The 17,186-nt window shown below is 37.8% G+C and overlaps 1 protein-coding gene across 1 annotated transcript; it reads right to left on the bottom strand.

Moving 5' to 3' along the window:
• Positions 1 to 6,322: 6,322 nt before the first annotated feature.
• Positions 6,323 to 9,450, bottom strand: LOC117756145 (gap junction alpha-10 protein-like). Its single transcript, XM_034576501.1, has 2 exons — positions 8,014 to 9,450; positions 6,323 to 6,361 (listed from the first exon to the last, which is right to left on the bottom strand). Exons 1-2 carry the CDS (start codon positions 9,448 to 9,450, stop codon positions 6,323 to 6,325), a joined length of 1,476 nt encoding a protein of 491 aa, XP_034432392.1.
• Positions 9,451 to 17,186: the final 7,736 nt, after the last annotated feature.

The raw sequence follows: 17,186 nt of genomic DNA, 5'->3' as shown, positions 1-17,186 counted from the left end.
TGGGTAATGGTCACCGGTGCAGCGTCACTATTCTGATTGGGTTGATTTTGGTGTCCAGGATATTGGGAGTTATTGAATTGCTGGATAAGGAAAAACCTAATGTGTAAAAATTACTGATGCTAGGGGAAAAAACGAGGTTTATTCTCTTGCAGTTGTATTATTGGATTGTATTTATAGTAGACTAACTTAGTAACTATCTTGCCTCTGGTGTGTTGACACAACTTTTGCTCTTTTCATCAAGAGGGAAATGTACAGACCTAATTTCCTGATATCACTGACTAGATGTTTTGTTGAAACTGTGCTGCTTATAATTATAAACTGAAGAATATTATGTTAACATGGCACATGACTTTAGCTCACCAAGAAAGAATTCTGATAATTATCTCCTACCGAAACCACAATTTGTATGCATCTTTTTTGTCTAGTTGTCTAGTACTATGTTATTATGTCAACTTGAGAGCTGATGGTAGACATAACTTTTCACCTTTGGTGGCATAGTCAGACTATCTGTTCCCTCTGTTTTTATGCAAAACTAGGCTTACCATGCCCATCTTCTCACCTCACTTAAAGAGAGAAAACTAAATATATTTTCTAAAATGTTGGTCTAATCCTTTAAAATATTCAACAAATGGTTCAACATCAAACAGCTTGCTTTTTGTGATACGACATAAAGCTTCAGTGTGAAGGATTTACTGGTGTCCAGCAGTGCGGCTGCATATTACAACCAACTGAGTACCTCTCCCTAACCCCCAAGTGCATATGGGGAAACTACTGTGGCCTTCAGGTATCACAAAAACACATAAGTCCCTCTCTAGTGTCAGAGTTTGGTTTGTCCTTTCTGGGCCACTGTAGACACATGGCAGTGAAACATGGCAGCCTCTGTGAAAGAGGACCTGCTCCTGATGCGGATATAAAGGGCTAATTTTTAAGGTAATAAAACCCAATATTTCTTAGTTTCAGGTGATCTTACGCTAATGAAAACACAAATTTCCTTTTTGCCGATAGATCCCCATGAATCCTACACACTGGAGCTTTTAACATCTCAAGTGACGCAGTAGTGACACAGGACTTTAAAGTAAAATGTTACCAAAGGTGTGTATTTGAAGAAAAAAAAAATCTCATTATGCAACGTTTCATTTAAGACACTTCACTTTTACTTTTTCTCGTACTCAGATGGACATTTCTACACATAACTTGTCTGCCTTGTTTCATATCTGTGCTAAGAGATAGAACATTGCAAAACATAAGCACTGCCCAGCACCTCCAAGAGGTTACGCCTAGCACTGATCAAACATGTCCAAATGAAGGGCCACGCCAGTGCTGATATACATTTTTGCTGACCATTTTCCAAAGCATTCTGCCCTGGTTCTAAGTTGATTTCATTCATTTCACTTTCCATGAAAATCAACATGCATTTTGCTCTAGTTGTTGTCAAAGTTACATGATATTCATGATTGGTTACTTGTTTTTTATTTTAAAGTTAGTGTATAGGAACACCAGAAATAATGTGTGAAATAAGAGATGGATTTCAATCAGACCTTTTCATTTTTTTCAAACTTTATTGTCTTTTCATTTTGAATGGATGATTGCCATTTTTGTCTACCCAATATCACATTATGACAAAGTAAAAATGTGTTTTTGGAAGTTTTTTGCAACTTTAACGGACATTTCTGAAATAATACTAAAGTAGCGATTGATGTATCTAAAACATTCCTAAAGATTTGTGTGTTCCCAGGAGCAGAGTGGCCTCAATCATTTTAAATGGAAGAAGTTTGGAACAAGTAGGACTCTCCATAGTCGGTTGTTTAGCCAAACTGAATAACACAAGAAGGACCTTACTCAGGGAGGAGACCAAGAGCGCAATGGTCACTCAAACTCAAACTTCAGAAGATTAGTATTGAAGACTGTCCAGAACTAGGTTTGCAAAGCTTGTATAGACATTTGAATATCGGTTTAGCCACTTAATGAATAGAAATTTCAGTTTTTTATTAATTATTATTATTAATCATTTTATCAAGAGTAATGTGGGCAAAAATGGCAATTTCTGCACAATAAAGTGTGCAAAATGTGAGGGTGTCTGAATACTTTCTGAAGCCACATATACAAATATAAATGAATGGAAAGCAACAGCTGCCTTAAAACATCTGCAGCACCATGGCATGCTTTGGTAAATGGACAGTAAAAATGTGAAGTATAAATGATCCCTTTTAAATCTGAAACATACTGGTTTGGTCGTTTAAATAACTGTTTAAATAACTGTTTAAATAATTTATAAGTGCTTTTTTCAACCTATTTATTTATTCTCTTAAAAGTAGCAAGAATTTATGTTTGTACTTATGGCAATCATGTATTTAGCTACAATGTTCTAGTGTTATAGATAAGACAAAACCCCCGACTAAAAGTATTTGGTACAGTATATCTGTTCAAACGCAAAAACACAAAATGTCCCTACTGACCAATCAGTATTCCTCATAGTGTATGGTATGAAGTTCAAAGCTCCAAACAAACACACTGGCGAATTATTGATTCAGGGAGATGCCAAATTCATCTGCTGTTGAAAAGTCGATGGTGATGCACGTGGCAGGGGTGAGTGCTACTGCCGTCTGTTTTGTTGCTTCACTGTCATCTGCACATTGGAGCATGTCGACAGCATTTGAATACTCAATGTGTTTGGGCTTCTTTCTCCCATCAGGGTCAGGGTGGAGTGGCTTTTAACACAGGAAGGTCAAACCGCAATTTTAAACCGCAGCTGACAATATTTCATGCAAGTTGATTTTTAGGAACTGAACCTGAAAATCAAGAGCTGCTATTTCCCCTGTGTGATTTTGTAAATGTCCAACTATTCATTTTGAGTACATAAAGACAAATTGACCATGAAAGAAAAATTTACTGATCACAATCATTACATCAACAAGCCAATTACAGCCAATGATAATCTTATTAGAATGTACTGAAGTACAAGTACACCGAAGAACATAATTTTCATAGACGTTCATTTCTTAATGTGAACTTTATTTATTTGTACGTGTTTGGTGGGGTGGGTGTTTGGGGTGGGACATGGGTGGGGGTGGTAGAGGAAATTGCATAGATGTAAAATGTAGGTCGCTACCCTTTCTTAGAATGGATTTATTGATGGTTGTAGTTTGTTATCGTTGACTATTTCATGAAAAAAACAAGTCCTAATTTACAAGTCACATGTACTTAAGTTGTAATATTTGAACTTAAAGGGGAGCGAGCGTGTTTACAATTTTGTGTCTTGCCTGTTCTTCTTGTTTTGTATAGAAATAATCAAGATCTGAGAATTAATTTGAGTAGACAAGCTGTTAAAGCTCTTTTTTATATACATGTGTTACAAGTGTTTCAGACTTTGAAAGAATAAAATGAATCTGACAAGTGCAGCTACAAATTCTTGCCTTAGAAGTTACAGAGGCCAAACTATCCACTAACTGAACAAATGATTTTGTTTACTTTCTACTTTGTTCAGTAGAAACGAAACTATTCATAAAGGTTCTTTTTGTAACAAGTATATCACACCCTCTGGAAATATGGAGACTCAAAGTGTTCAGTATTAAATTAAACAATGTTATGAATCACATAGATAATAATATATGATCTCTCAAAACATAATATAACCATGAAACTGTGAGACAATTAGAGTTTTTTTAAACATTGTGTGAAATAAAAAGATTTTTGAGGTGAATCAAATATCAATGATGAATTGTTGTTCGGATATAAAATAACAGATAAGCTTTAAATGTATTTTAATGTATTGTTTTATTTTACAGTTTCATGGCTACATTATAAGTTTTGTACATATCTTTTTATTATTTTATTTGTTTCACAACATTTTATTTCTTTCTTTAATGTTGCCCACTGTGGGTCTCCATATAGAAGCCAAATTCTAGGTTAAGTGTCCTCTTGGAAGAGATTTGTTTCAAACATAAACATGTATTTGTTGTAATGAATCAGAGGCATTTCTATAGTTAAGTTAAATACCACAAGAAGTTACACTTGAGTAAAGATCTGTATGAGGCATATGGATCAACTTTTAATCCTTTCTACACAAAACTGTGCAAAAAATGTGAACATTGGTGACAATGTGATAGCTAAACATGCATTTGCTAATGTGTTTTCATTTTTTGCAACAGTTTTTTTCATGTGTAGAACATAAATTCCATGAACTTATTCTGTGCCTGACTTTTTAAGTTTACCAGGACAACATGTTCCCTCACTTTTCTCTTCATGCTACGATGCGAACGAAACACCTGCTGTATTTTAATGGTGCGCTGCACATCAGAGATGTGGAAAAAATGATATTTACTGAAGTTGGTTGCTCTGCATTTTTTTTTCTTTCAACTCTGAGAAGCACAATATTCCTCATATATGGAACAAGATTAGACCAAAGATGTTAAACTTTGAGGAATGATCACTCGTCATAATCCTGTTCACAATGTCATGAGTTTGGGAAAGAGTTGAATTCAGTGTTAAATTATAAATCTGATATTAATGTTCAGAATTATTCCATAAAAATCGATTTCAAATTCCATTAATGCTTTATTTTTACTAATCAGTCTTGAAAGTTCCCTCTAGATCTCTGAATCATTTCCTTTCCCGTACGGGACCAAAATTAACTGGAGATTAAAAGGTTTGCTTGAGTCAGGTTATTCTTCACATGTTTGAAATGTTTGCAGAGGCTCATTATTGTTGCGTGGCAACGCTGAGCAGAATTTTCGGAACTATCTTCACTTGCAACTCCACCACGAAAACAAAACTCTGACAGCAGTAAAAGCTGTCATGAGGATCACTCTGCCCGTTGAGTAGCAGCAGACTGTACTGAGAGAAATGAAGACACATCTGCCTGGCTGACGTTCAAAAGCTTACAGTTTGCACAATGGTCAGCAGCAGTAATGTAGGTACTGCCAAAAAACACTGGTATGCATTGCATTTTGGAAATCATGTGTATGGTTTGTGCCATAAAGTAGCAGCTGCTGCTTTCTCCATGTTGAAGCTGATCAGAGGAAAATCCTGTAGACTCGATTGAGAACCACACTGTCTAACTCTATATGCTGCCGTATAAATCTGACATCAGAACAGTCATGTCCACAAACTCGAGACTGACCTAGTTGACTGGTCAGTCAAAGAGCAAAAGATGATTTTTTTTTAATAGGATATTTGAGTTTCCAACTTTCCAACATCTCTGAATGCAGCGCTAATCTAGGCCCAGCAGTTACTACTTTAATTCTGGTTATCAGGGGCGAATTGTCCCTTGTGGATGTTAGTGTTTTGGAATCAAATGCCTTCAGCTTTGCAATGACAACATGATGGCAGTACTTATTTAATCCAATCTGTTTACAGAAAGAGTCTCAGATTGTGAGTTAGGTTTTTTTTAAACCTCTGTTGAACAGACTCTTAACACTTATCTACCTGGATGATTCAGCATACCTCTTTTTATGGACTGTATGATAGACATGTAGAAAGTTTCTGTGATGTGTTTCTAACTTTTTACAGTGATCATTGTATTTGTAGATTTTGGTGAGCCATTTCTCACATTTCCTTTTTTTTGAGTACATGGAACATGACTGTTATTTGCAGATTCAGCATTTTTGATTTCCTATTTTTTATCTTTGAATGTTCAAATGACCTGTTTTGTTTAGATTTTCTTTGTAAATATTGTGCAACATGTCACGTTTTGTTTATTTGATATGAAGGTTTTAAAGAAAAAAAAAAAACACAATATGTCCAGGCAATTTTTGTTGAGAAATAAAACAAAAAGCATGAGAAGTCTATGTTTGGGTGTCGCTGTGTTGATTCTGATGAAATCTCTGCTGAAAAGATGCTGTTTTGTTAAGAAGCATTTAATCGGAATATAATATAAAGTTTCTCTTGAAATTGCTGTATATAAATGACTATACAGACTATACACACATTCTAATCAAGTCTTTCACTTTAAGAAAATGTACTTTAGGTCCATGTTACAGAAGCAGACAGATCCTCTGATGAGATGCTCCATAATCTAGTGTTGTTTCTGCACAACCTAGAAATTCAGCCAACACATGGAATGATGTCTACATTTTCTTTTTTTAAAGACTCCATTCTGTCCTTTTAGTAACCACATGCAGGCATTTTAAGGTGCTTCCCATCCAAATATCAAATACTTGGCTTTGGCTGTCTCGTCGTGGCTGTTCTGACTGTTTTGGCCCCATGTGACTTGATTGGTGGATCAATGTTGATGGCTGGATCACTGATACAGTTTCCCCTCTGTTTGTGAACCAGCTGGGCTGTGGAACACAGCTCATATGGACATGATGTTAGCCTCATCTCTTCACTTCTTCATGATAGAGGAGATATCCAGAAACATACTCTGAGAAAAACAAGAAGGCATAAAACACTCATTGTATACCTGCAATCCACGAAAAGCAAGCACATCTTTCAATATTTATACATGAAGCCATTACTACATCTGTGCACTTTATGTACACAAATACACATAAAGGCACACTTTCACATCGGGGAACACTATAAACAATGATATTTAAACCCTTTAGACCCTGATTTTTTTATGGAGGAAGAACATGATCTGCAAAACTTTAAATTATTCTGCCAAACAATTAATTATGCCTAGTTATGCAAGGTTATATGTGAGGTAGCAATACAATGTTTTTGTATATACAAAACAAAATTTTAAATGGGTTAGGGTTAGAGAGTTGGCTGGTAACATGAAGAACAATACAGACATTACAGATCAATGCATTTCATAACATAACATTAACATTGTGTTTGGGGTGATGAAGGCAATATTGTTTGAGAGAAACATTCTTATTTCCATATCTCAACAGTTGTCTTTGACATCCCTTAAGGTGACAATTTGAAAAGTTCTAATTTTTACAAATATTTGTTAAGTCACTGTTAATCGCAAAATGAAGTGACACCAAGTGGCTGAGCTTAAGTGGCGCTCATGAAAATACTGCATTATTTACATATCTGCAATATTAAGAACATTAGTTGTGTGTCTGTCGCAACATTCCTGGGAAAAAATGATGCCAATGAGATTTCTTTTAGGAATAATACCCTACGTAGAATGCTAAAATCGTCATCAGACAACAACTGATGGGCCATGAGGTTGGTACTCAATTATGTAGCTTCTCATTAAAAGTATTTAACTCGTAAAAAAACAAACTGACTTTTATTTAAAATGACTTTATACTTCCTGTGACTAGTTGGAACAGGAATGTGTTTATTGTTGAACTATTGTTGAACTGTTGAAAATTACTCCCTTAAAACGACAAGAGTCTGTTGTGCTGGTTTTGCTCCTACAGGTGACACAAAGTCATCAAAATATTGAAATCTTGTCATATGCCAAATTAAGTTTTTTTTCTTCTGGTAATTCCTTTGCACAACAATTTGAGAATGAATTAGTAATCGTGAGAGTGCGATTTAGTTATTAACTGTAAAATATATACAATCTTATGTACAATATTATGGAATTCAATGTATTTTTAAAACTTTTTAATTTAATATCACACGCATCCTAAATTTGCAAATATAAAATATGTATATCTTTTTTTTTCTTTTTTTTTTCGATCAAATTAGTATTTTATAAAATATGTTTATCTTTGTAATAAGCTTCGATCAGTTTTGCATTTTACATATTTTATTTTGGTTATGATAAAAATATGATTAACTAACTTACACAAAAAATATTAGAAACAACTTCTGTTCTGTGACATCACCTCAATGCTCTTTCTTTATATTGCACATTTCCTCCTCTTTATTTTTGTTGCTGTTTTTCCTTTTTTAATAAATAATAAAGCTTTTATCTGACCTCTTGTCAGATCTGAAGGCCATTATCTCAAATACCTTCAGAGCAGTTTGACTTCTTCTCAGTACTTCCACAGAGAACACTAAATCTACACTGGCTGCCAGTCTGTCACTTCTGGGCTTTGTCTAAATAAACAGGAAAACGTATGACTTTATAACATTTATAACACAAAATAATATTTTGTCTTTACTTGCCATTGACATTCTCCGGCCTCCAGCAGGTGGCATCATGGGCATGTCTCCCTGTAGGGAGCCTAATTCATCCGACTCCTCTGAAGTATGTAAGGAAGAGCTCATGGAGTCACTGATGGAGGACAAACTCTCAGAGGGTGGTCTGATCATGAAGCTGGTCTTTCTGGGGTTGGGGATCAGGACCTCACTCCTCAATGATTCCCTACGCTCCTCCTCATTAAGGTCTCTGATAGTGCTGGGTCTGAAGGTGCTACCAGACAGCAGACCCTCCAAATGGCCTGGGTGAGGGGTTTCTCCCTCCTGGATGTCCGCAAGATGGCTTGTTGCACTTCCCTCTGCATTGGATACAGCTGAAGCCCAGGGAGAATGGTGGTCCACCATGGCTGTGTGGCCCTCTGGACGTTCATGGGTTTGGGGGGCTTGCATTGCACAGATCTGGCCATATCTGGGTGGCATCCTAGGTTGGGGGCAGATATAGATGGTCTGACTGTGTCCCAGATGAGCCAAGCTGTTATTTCTTTGTGCATCCTGGTTGGCTTTGAGCCCCGTGCTGTAATGAGGAGGCTTCATATCCACCTCTGGAATCACTTTGAACGTCTGAGTCAAAGGCCCATTGTGAGGTGATAAATTGCTCATTACACAAAGGTGTGGTAAGGATGTCTTCTTTTTGGACTTGTAAATCAAACTGTCATCTTCAATGTATCTATCTCCATACAGTGCCTGTTTGATTTTCCTGATGCCCAGGTGAGATATTTCCAGAATGTTGAGGAAAAGTGACACACCAGCAATGCCGATCATGAAGACCATGAAAATGGTCTTCTCTGTGGGCCGGGAGATGTAACAGTCTACACTGTTGGGGCAAGGCAGCCTCTCACACCTATACAGTGGCTCCAATTGGACACCATAGAGTAGATACTGGCCCAGGATGAAGCAGACCTCCACCACAGAGCGTGTAAGGATATGGATGATGTAGGTTCTCAACAGAGATCCTCTGAGAGGAGCCTTCTTCACCTTCCTCTGCTCGTCTAACCTTCTCAGCTCCCTCTCCATGCGCTTATGGTCATCCAACGCCAACTCAGCTTCATCCAGCTCCTCCTTCAACTGAACTCGTCTGCGGTGGCGTTCCTTCTCCAGTGATCTGATGCAGTAGAGGGCATGGCCCATGTAGACCAGTGAGGGCGCAGACACAAAGATGACCTGCAGGACCCAGAAGCGAATAAGGGAGATGGGGAAGGCACGGTCGTAGCAGACTGCCTTGCAGCCTGGCTGGTCAGTGTTGCAAACAAACTCGGACTGCTCGTCATCCCATACATCCTCAGCAGCAGCCCCCAGGATCAGCATGCGGAAGATGAAGAGTATGGTGAGCCATATCTTGCCCACGATGGTGGAATGAATGTGGACCTCTTCTAGGATGCTGCCCAACAGGTTCCAGTCACCCATGGTCAGCTTCTCACCACTTCACTGCCACATTTCTTAAAACTGTGAAGACACAGCATGCATGGAATGATTATGATATTGTTTCTCATTGTTTGATGTCTGTCTATGATCATCTTGTCTCTTTATGGTCATTTGGTTCCTTTTTTACTTGATCGTTTTGACTTTCAAACAAGAAATAGTAACTCCCTTCATGCAGAGGATCTGATAACTGGATCTTTGCCCCATAGGCCTGTTCAGTAATCCATCCATGACAACATCCACTGCTTTAGATCCAGAAAGCCTTTTTAAGGATTATGTTCATTACAACTTGGGTTTTATTTTTGTAGCACTGGCCATCAGTTGTACAGGTTATGATAACATTGCACTTGTGAAAGTGGTTTAGTGAGTGTAATGTGGCAACATAACTAACAATGAATCCAAAAAGGCTAGAAAGACAGATAATCAGACAGGTTGAAAACAGTTTAGCCAGATTGGCTAATGCTTCTTCTGGAGATAAAATTGAAAGTAGGTGCAGCAGTAACCTCATTAATAATGGCAGAGGGAAAGTAAATGTGCATAAATTCTGAACGGGACATTGAACCAGACATTTGGGTTGTAAACTGTTGTGGATTTTTTCAATAGAGAGTTTTGGTTGAATGTTTGCATTTTCTGCTCCAAATAAATTTCCCTGACCTGGATCATTGTTTACAATCTCGCTGACATCATGCTGCTGGTGTTTGATCCCGTATTTTGGGTGATGTCGCAGTTCCAAGATCTTGAAGAGATCTGGGTATGGCTTTCTCAATCCCACTAGTTCCTATTGAAGAAGAGAAATCGGAAAATCTAAAATAATAAATAGGTCTATTTTCTAACTATGCTCAGTCATTTTCTACTACAGCTGACCACGATAGTCTATAGCAAAGCTTACTCAGAGAAAAGAGGGTATTTGTTATGGGCTGCACCTATTGGTGGTCTGTAGTACTGTAAGTATTTCTAGCAGTAGGATGATTTATTTGTGTCTTTAAAAACTTTACGCTGTGAATCTCTTCAGTTACATGCTTTCAAACATAACAAACATTAATAGTCTACGTTGTAGATATATATTTTACATGACTTATTCATATCATTCAGGTGAGATCATGTTGTTGTCTGACAGAAAAACATGATTGTCCATCATGACAATGTAGAAATGAGCCTCGTCCAGACCAAACAGATGTGGTGTGGCATTTTGTTGCAACTTTATTACAACAAAGTGTCAGTGCCATTAAACTCCAGGCTATATTCAATCAATCCTTTAGCTCAAGAAGCCATCCAACATCATCACCTCAGTCTACACTTAGTTCAAAAGAATACGACTTAACTCCAATATTTTTATTGTCAGTTTTTTTTCGAACCAGTTGATCGTTTTCAAAGCCAAAAATGATGAAGCAAGCATATCACTTGAGTTAGTGTGTGGTCATTCTGGTATTTCCAAAAATGTCATTAGTGTGACCAGAATCCAATTTTTGATGAGCAAATTAATCTGAGCTGTGAAGCATTACATCTATTTCTATTCTATATGATATACAACAGGTGTAGTCTGGTTTAATGATAATTTTAGAAATTCACTTAGAACAATTTGCTTTCTTTTTACAATGACAATAACAAATTACATTTACAATTACTATTTTGCCCCTTTGAGAAAACTATTGTGCATGAGTTATTCCTGGACGCATGTGTTGCACAATTAAGGGTGCATGTCAGAACAATAAATAAACCATTTCAGTAGCACTTACATATCACTGGTATGGGTTCCCTCTTTGCCTCTTGATGCCCTGCATCATGTGTCTAGGAGCGGACAGAGTCTGTATGGCTACCCCATGAAGCTGTTTTGGAGTTCCTCTTGCGCTGGTACCAAACTCCGGTCCACATTCCTTTTCTCTTGTCTGTCGTTGTTTCTCTGTGTATGTGTGTGTGCTGGTGCTGCCTGTGTGTATGAGTGCTCTACCGTGTAACATGCAGGGTTCACAGGATGTGAGTATCGATTGCCTCCCGACGGGACAATGCCCCCCATCCCCCTCCCCTCTCCCGTGCCAGCAGTACCAACTCTAACCAGTGCCATCAATATCTCCCTCTCTGACAGAGTGATTTGATATTTGTTTATGGCTGGTTTTTCACGTAGGACCTGCTCCTGGTGCCGTCAACATAAAGATGTTAGAGCCAGCAGAGAGGCCTTTACATTTAAATTAACCACTAGAATGTGGATAATGTGGTTTAACGGATCATTTCCTACCTGCCTTCTTGCACAAAGCATATATAATGGGTACTTTGGGTTTATCAATGCATGACTGCCTGGCATCCCTTCTGTGTACATTCAATCCAACAAGGTCTGTACAGGGACAATGCCACATGTGAACAATTACTCAATAGTGAAAAAAGAAACATTGCCAAATGAATTGTGATACCCATTGTGATGGGTATGGGAATAACATCTGGATTGTATTGTTAAAAAGGAACCACATAATGACAGTAATGTCTTTTTCTGTTTCTATATTCCCTTAAGGTTCAACATTAGTAAACTTCTTCACTTTTCTCAGAGACTGAGATTGATATCAATTTCATATCTGTGTATTATGTATCTCGTACTAACCAGGTCATGGTAAGCCAAACTCAGCATAAAGGCTTGGAAGTCTGGCTGAGCCTGGCCAACTTCAAACATACAGCCTACACTTTGTTCTGGTGACAAGCTGTCTTGTTTGTTTAATCTTTACTCAAAAAGAAATAAAACCATAGTATGTGGTTCCAGGGTAAGTCATATGTTGGATCTATTTCTTGACAGTTAACAGTTTATCCGTCTGCTAGTTCTCTGCAGTTTAGCAAGGTTTGCCGGTGAGGTTTGGGTTTTAGTTTTGGTCTCTAACCATGGCAACATCCCGGCAGCAACAAGACTCAATGAAGCTGCCCAGTCATCGAAGGAAGTTCATTAACTCCACTAAGGACAGCTTCAATGATCATTATACAATCATAATAGCAGACACAACGTTGTGACTTGCTTTTTACTTACATGTAAGCTCATTATCCAGCTTTGGTTACCACTTACAATTTATAAATGGAACTATGGTTAATGCAGGTGGACCAGAAATAGTTAACATTAACCATCAGTCAATGTCAACACTTCCACACCACACTGTCCTATCATTGTATTTTATACTTTTTATAGCAAACACATCAGTTCAGTTGTTTATAGTGTACCGAATATGCAAGGTAATTTAGACCAGAATACACTGCTGTATGCTAATAACAGTGACATGACATTGGCATGAGTTTTTAGCATATGGAATGCTGACACTATGCTGCTCAGGGAGGCCTGCATGCCCCCTCCCTCGGCGTTCAGAGTAAAGCAATAGTACATATTACTGGCTTAATTTTACAGCCTTGGTGCTTGGCTGCATAAAATGACCAGCTGTGCCTGGAGGGCCTTTAATTAGGTTTCCATCGCGCTCTGACAGAGTCAATGTAGCATTGATTTGATTTTCCCTTCAGAAGCTTCTGCCGTGGTCACTGAGGCCAAATGCCAGATGTCATACCAGGATCATTAGGTTACACAACCACTGACTGCTCTGCCCGACGGACTGAGCTGTGAGGGCAGGACGTTGTCCAATCCTTCTGTTGTTGTTTGACACTAGGCCTAAACTCATCCACGTGTTGAGCTTGATATCCTTATGAGGACTTTCAATTAATTCATTAAATCCAACTTATCAAGAAACTAATGTAATGTAACTATGTACATTTAAGGACCTTTTACTTTAGTATTTCCATTTTACACCAGTTCATGCATGGAATTACTTGTTACTGTACTAAATGTATTTATTTAACAGCTCGTTCCGACTATGCAAATTTGGATTTTACATACACAATTAACAATACGCTTAGCAAATGATGCATTCAACTTCCTCACAGTACAGAATTATTGCGTCTCATCTCCATTCAACAAGCTCCATCCCAACAACTATAACAATGAAATACTGCTTACACAGATTAATGCATCCCATAATTGAAATTTACAAATAATACAGTATCTGGTATTTATTTGACAGCAAACAATTAAGAGAGAAAAAATGAAAATGTCTGAGAAGTCTGGTAGAGAAGGGATATGACATGCAACAAAGGTCGTTAAGCAGATTCAAGGTTTAGCCTGATTCTTCTTTTTATTTCTCATTTGGGACAGGTAGTGAGGCAGTGGGCAGAAAAGGATTTAATGCATAAAAAGTAAAATAAAACCCAAGAGAGTGGAAACAAATCTATAAAACACAGAATCTACCAGGGTAACATCAGAAGACAAATAAAATAAATAATAAATACATGCATACATAGGCTACATAAATACACGTCTTGTTGTTGGCTGCACCGTCAGTGTGTAAATTATGTGTCATATGTTGAAATGCTGTATGAATGTTTGTCTGAATGGGTGAATCGCCGCCTTTCAGTCTAAAGCACTTTGAGTTGTTGTTTAGACTACAAATGTCTCATATAAACACTGTCCATTTACAATTACAGCATCATTACTTATATGAGGGCTTATCCAAGCAGTGTAATCTAGAGTGACCAGCAGAGGTCACTGTGTTGTAGATGAACGCGACAACAAATTGAGGGAAGAAGGTGAGTTACTGTAAATGAGCAGCTGAAAAACTGTTTTGTGGAAAAAATTTAATTTGCTGTCAATTAAATTAAACAGATTTTTTGTGTCTTAGTTTCTTTCTTTCATTTGTATTTACATACCATATGTAATCCAATTATGTAATGTTTCTGATGTTTGGAATGCAAACTGCCTGAATATGGATCAGCATTGAGGAGACTGAACATTAGATAATATGGGATTAGCTACAACCTCATACTAACCTCTACAATATTACCTGTTATTGTGTATATTAACTGTTTCATGAATGAATGGAGAGTGTCACCATAATACGGAAGCCCTATACGGACATGGAATCATACATTATATTTCCTTTGTTTTCCCGAGATAACAGGATAATTCATTTGAGATCACTAAATGATTCAAGGTAAAAAAAAAAAAGAAGACAGCAATTAGCCTACCCCCTGAACCTGATGAAATGATGTGGTTGATATATAGTGTCTTACTGAGTTTGAGGGCTGCATGAATAGGTTATTATGGCAGAAGAATGGAATGCAGCCCCTATTATTTCATTTTAGTTAATTATTAATTAATGATATTCATACTCTCGAGCCAAAATGATCCCATGATCCCATGAGCTAGTAAAGCTATTTTAATTATTGATCTATAGAAATAAAGTTTGTGGATGCATTATTATGCTACACTGAATGCAACAGTTCCTGTAAAGATCGGCTATATATAGACTTATCTCCAGATAACGAGTTATTTATCCTGTTATCTCGGGAAAACAAAGGTTCCTTATCACGAGATAACAACTAAAATTAAATTGTTATCACGGGAAAACAGAGGAAATAAAATGTATGATTCCATGTCCGTTTAGGGCTTCCGTACTATAATGGATCATTGGAAAAAAAAATTGGGCCACAACATGGATGTATCTATCATTTGTTTGTTGTGCTGTCTATAGTTGTCTTTTTAAAATAATCGGGTTAACATTTAATCACAAAAAAAATCCTGTGCTTCTCTTTTTCTCTCCCCACCCATTAATAGAAATTGTTGTTTGATGGTTCTTTGCATGGCGTTCCATAGTACTTTTTATAGTAGGAGTTTGGGAAATATTGACCTCAAAGCAGTCCGGAATGCAGCATAATATTGTGGTCAACCAAGTGGTAACCCATCATGACATCGCCCATTAGTTTGTGAACTAAAGCCACAAGTTTGGCATTTTGGCCATTCCATCTTGTGTTAAACTATGCACACCTGTCTATACCTGCAACCTCCTGCACCAGGCTTCTGGCTGCTCCACCTGAGCAACAGGTTGACAGCAAGTTAACCACAGGTTCACAACACCTTAACAGGGTATAATCTCACAAATTTCCCATAATTCTGACCATGGGTATTTAGCTTCTTTGGACCCATATTCCAACAACTTTCAATAATCTTGCCCCTCAATTTAACAATCTGTTGAACATCTATATATTTATATACTCCATATATGTATGAACAATCAATATTGTCTAAAAACGAGCCCATTTTACACAAAATAATTGACTAATAAGAAGGAAGCATCTGGTTTAGATTAGTTTATTGAGTACTGAATGGATAAATATTCAATCAAACTGAAAAAACTTAAATTATTCTCCTTTCTGTGTTGGTGACTGTCCGGGTGCGTCAGATGTCTGCATTCTCATTGGTGTTCAGCCTCTGAAGCTCCTCCTCCAGCGTGCTGATCCGTTGCATCAGCTCCTTCCTGTCCTGCTGGGCCCTGAGCTCGATCTGCTGCTCCACCTCCACAAGCTTCCTCTCGTACCAGCGCTCCAACTGGGTGGACACCGTGTCAAAGAAACGCTGGGTCACCTGACAGTAAAGGTATGAAGCTTTAAAGAATTCAGAGCTTCCTTCATCTATAAATCAGAATGTTCATCGGCACACACTATATAAATTCACAAGTGAACAGTCCAACATTCTGGGAATTGTGCTTATTTTCTTTCTGTCTGAGATTAAGAAGAGAACATTGATATCTGTCTGTCTTTGTGTTAAGTACAGCTGGGGGGCAATTAGCCTAGCTTAGCATAAAGACTGGAAACCAACCAAACCCTCCATGTTGCCCTCTATTATCTGAGTAAGAAGAATTACTGATAGAAATGATGGCTATACATAATACAACATTGATCTGCTTGATTGACAGGTCCAGCACAAACCTATTACTGCTCACTGTGGTGGCCAGTTCCTCATCCAACCCAGTAATACACTCACCTCCATAGCATGCAGATAGTTCCTCTCCTGGTTGAATGAGGGCTCAGTGGGTTTGATGAAACATTCCAGTGTTGTGGTGCTTTCATTGTGCATCTTTTCCTGCCTGCAGGAACTCATCAACTCTCCAAAGTGTTTCATGTGTTGCCTGTCATGTCTGCGTTCCTGATGTGGGATTAGTCCAGGTCCTTGTTCACTGATGCTGGACTGACTGCCGCTGCTTGAGAAGCCCCCCCCACACAATGGCACCACTGCAGCTACGGGACTGTCCTGCACTCCTGAATTTTGCCAGATGGGGTCAGCAGAGCCCAGCGGGATGTCTCTGATGTGGTTGCTGGGTGGAGGAAACAGGGCTGTGTTCTCGTAGTCATCTGATAGAAGTGGGGTTGGAGAAAAAAATATTTCATCTACTTGACACAAAAGGAAAATAGAATATGTTCAATGAGTAATGTTTGTCTGTCCATGGCAAATACACACAATACACAAACCATTCATCATTCATTCAGTTTCAAGTTTTTTTCAACAAAGAAGCAGTTGAAATAAAAAAAACTCTGAATTTCTGACTCAGTCTAACTGTGTGTGTTTATTGCAAGTCATCCTTCTTTATCTCTTTATCCCTTTATTTCATGTCATCTCTACAGTGTTTTCTAATTTATACTAGATATATATAAATGCAAATTAGATATTTCAATGGAATTTTATGGAACTTTTTTTGTGAATTTTTCCCTGTGATCTTCCTCGATGAATGTAGTTGGCTTTATTGAAACTGAGACGGCTTATTAGTGATCTACCACAACAACTGAACTATGTCCAAGTGAAACTGACTACAATCCACCTGCTGAAGAAAGCCATGAGTGGCACTTTTAGTTTCAGTGCAGTTTATGATTTAGAA

The sequence above is a fragment of the Hippoglossus hippoglossus genome, chromosome 22 (assembly GCF_009819705.1).
Source record: "Hippoglossus hippoglossus isolate fHipHip1 chromosome 22, fHipHip1.pri, whole genome shotgun sequence".
NCBI lineage: Eukaryota > Metazoa > Chordata > Actinopteri > Pleuronectiformes > Pleuronectidae > Hippoglossus > Hippoglossus hippoglossus.
This window is presented reverse-complemented; position numbering and strand designations above follow the sequence as displayed.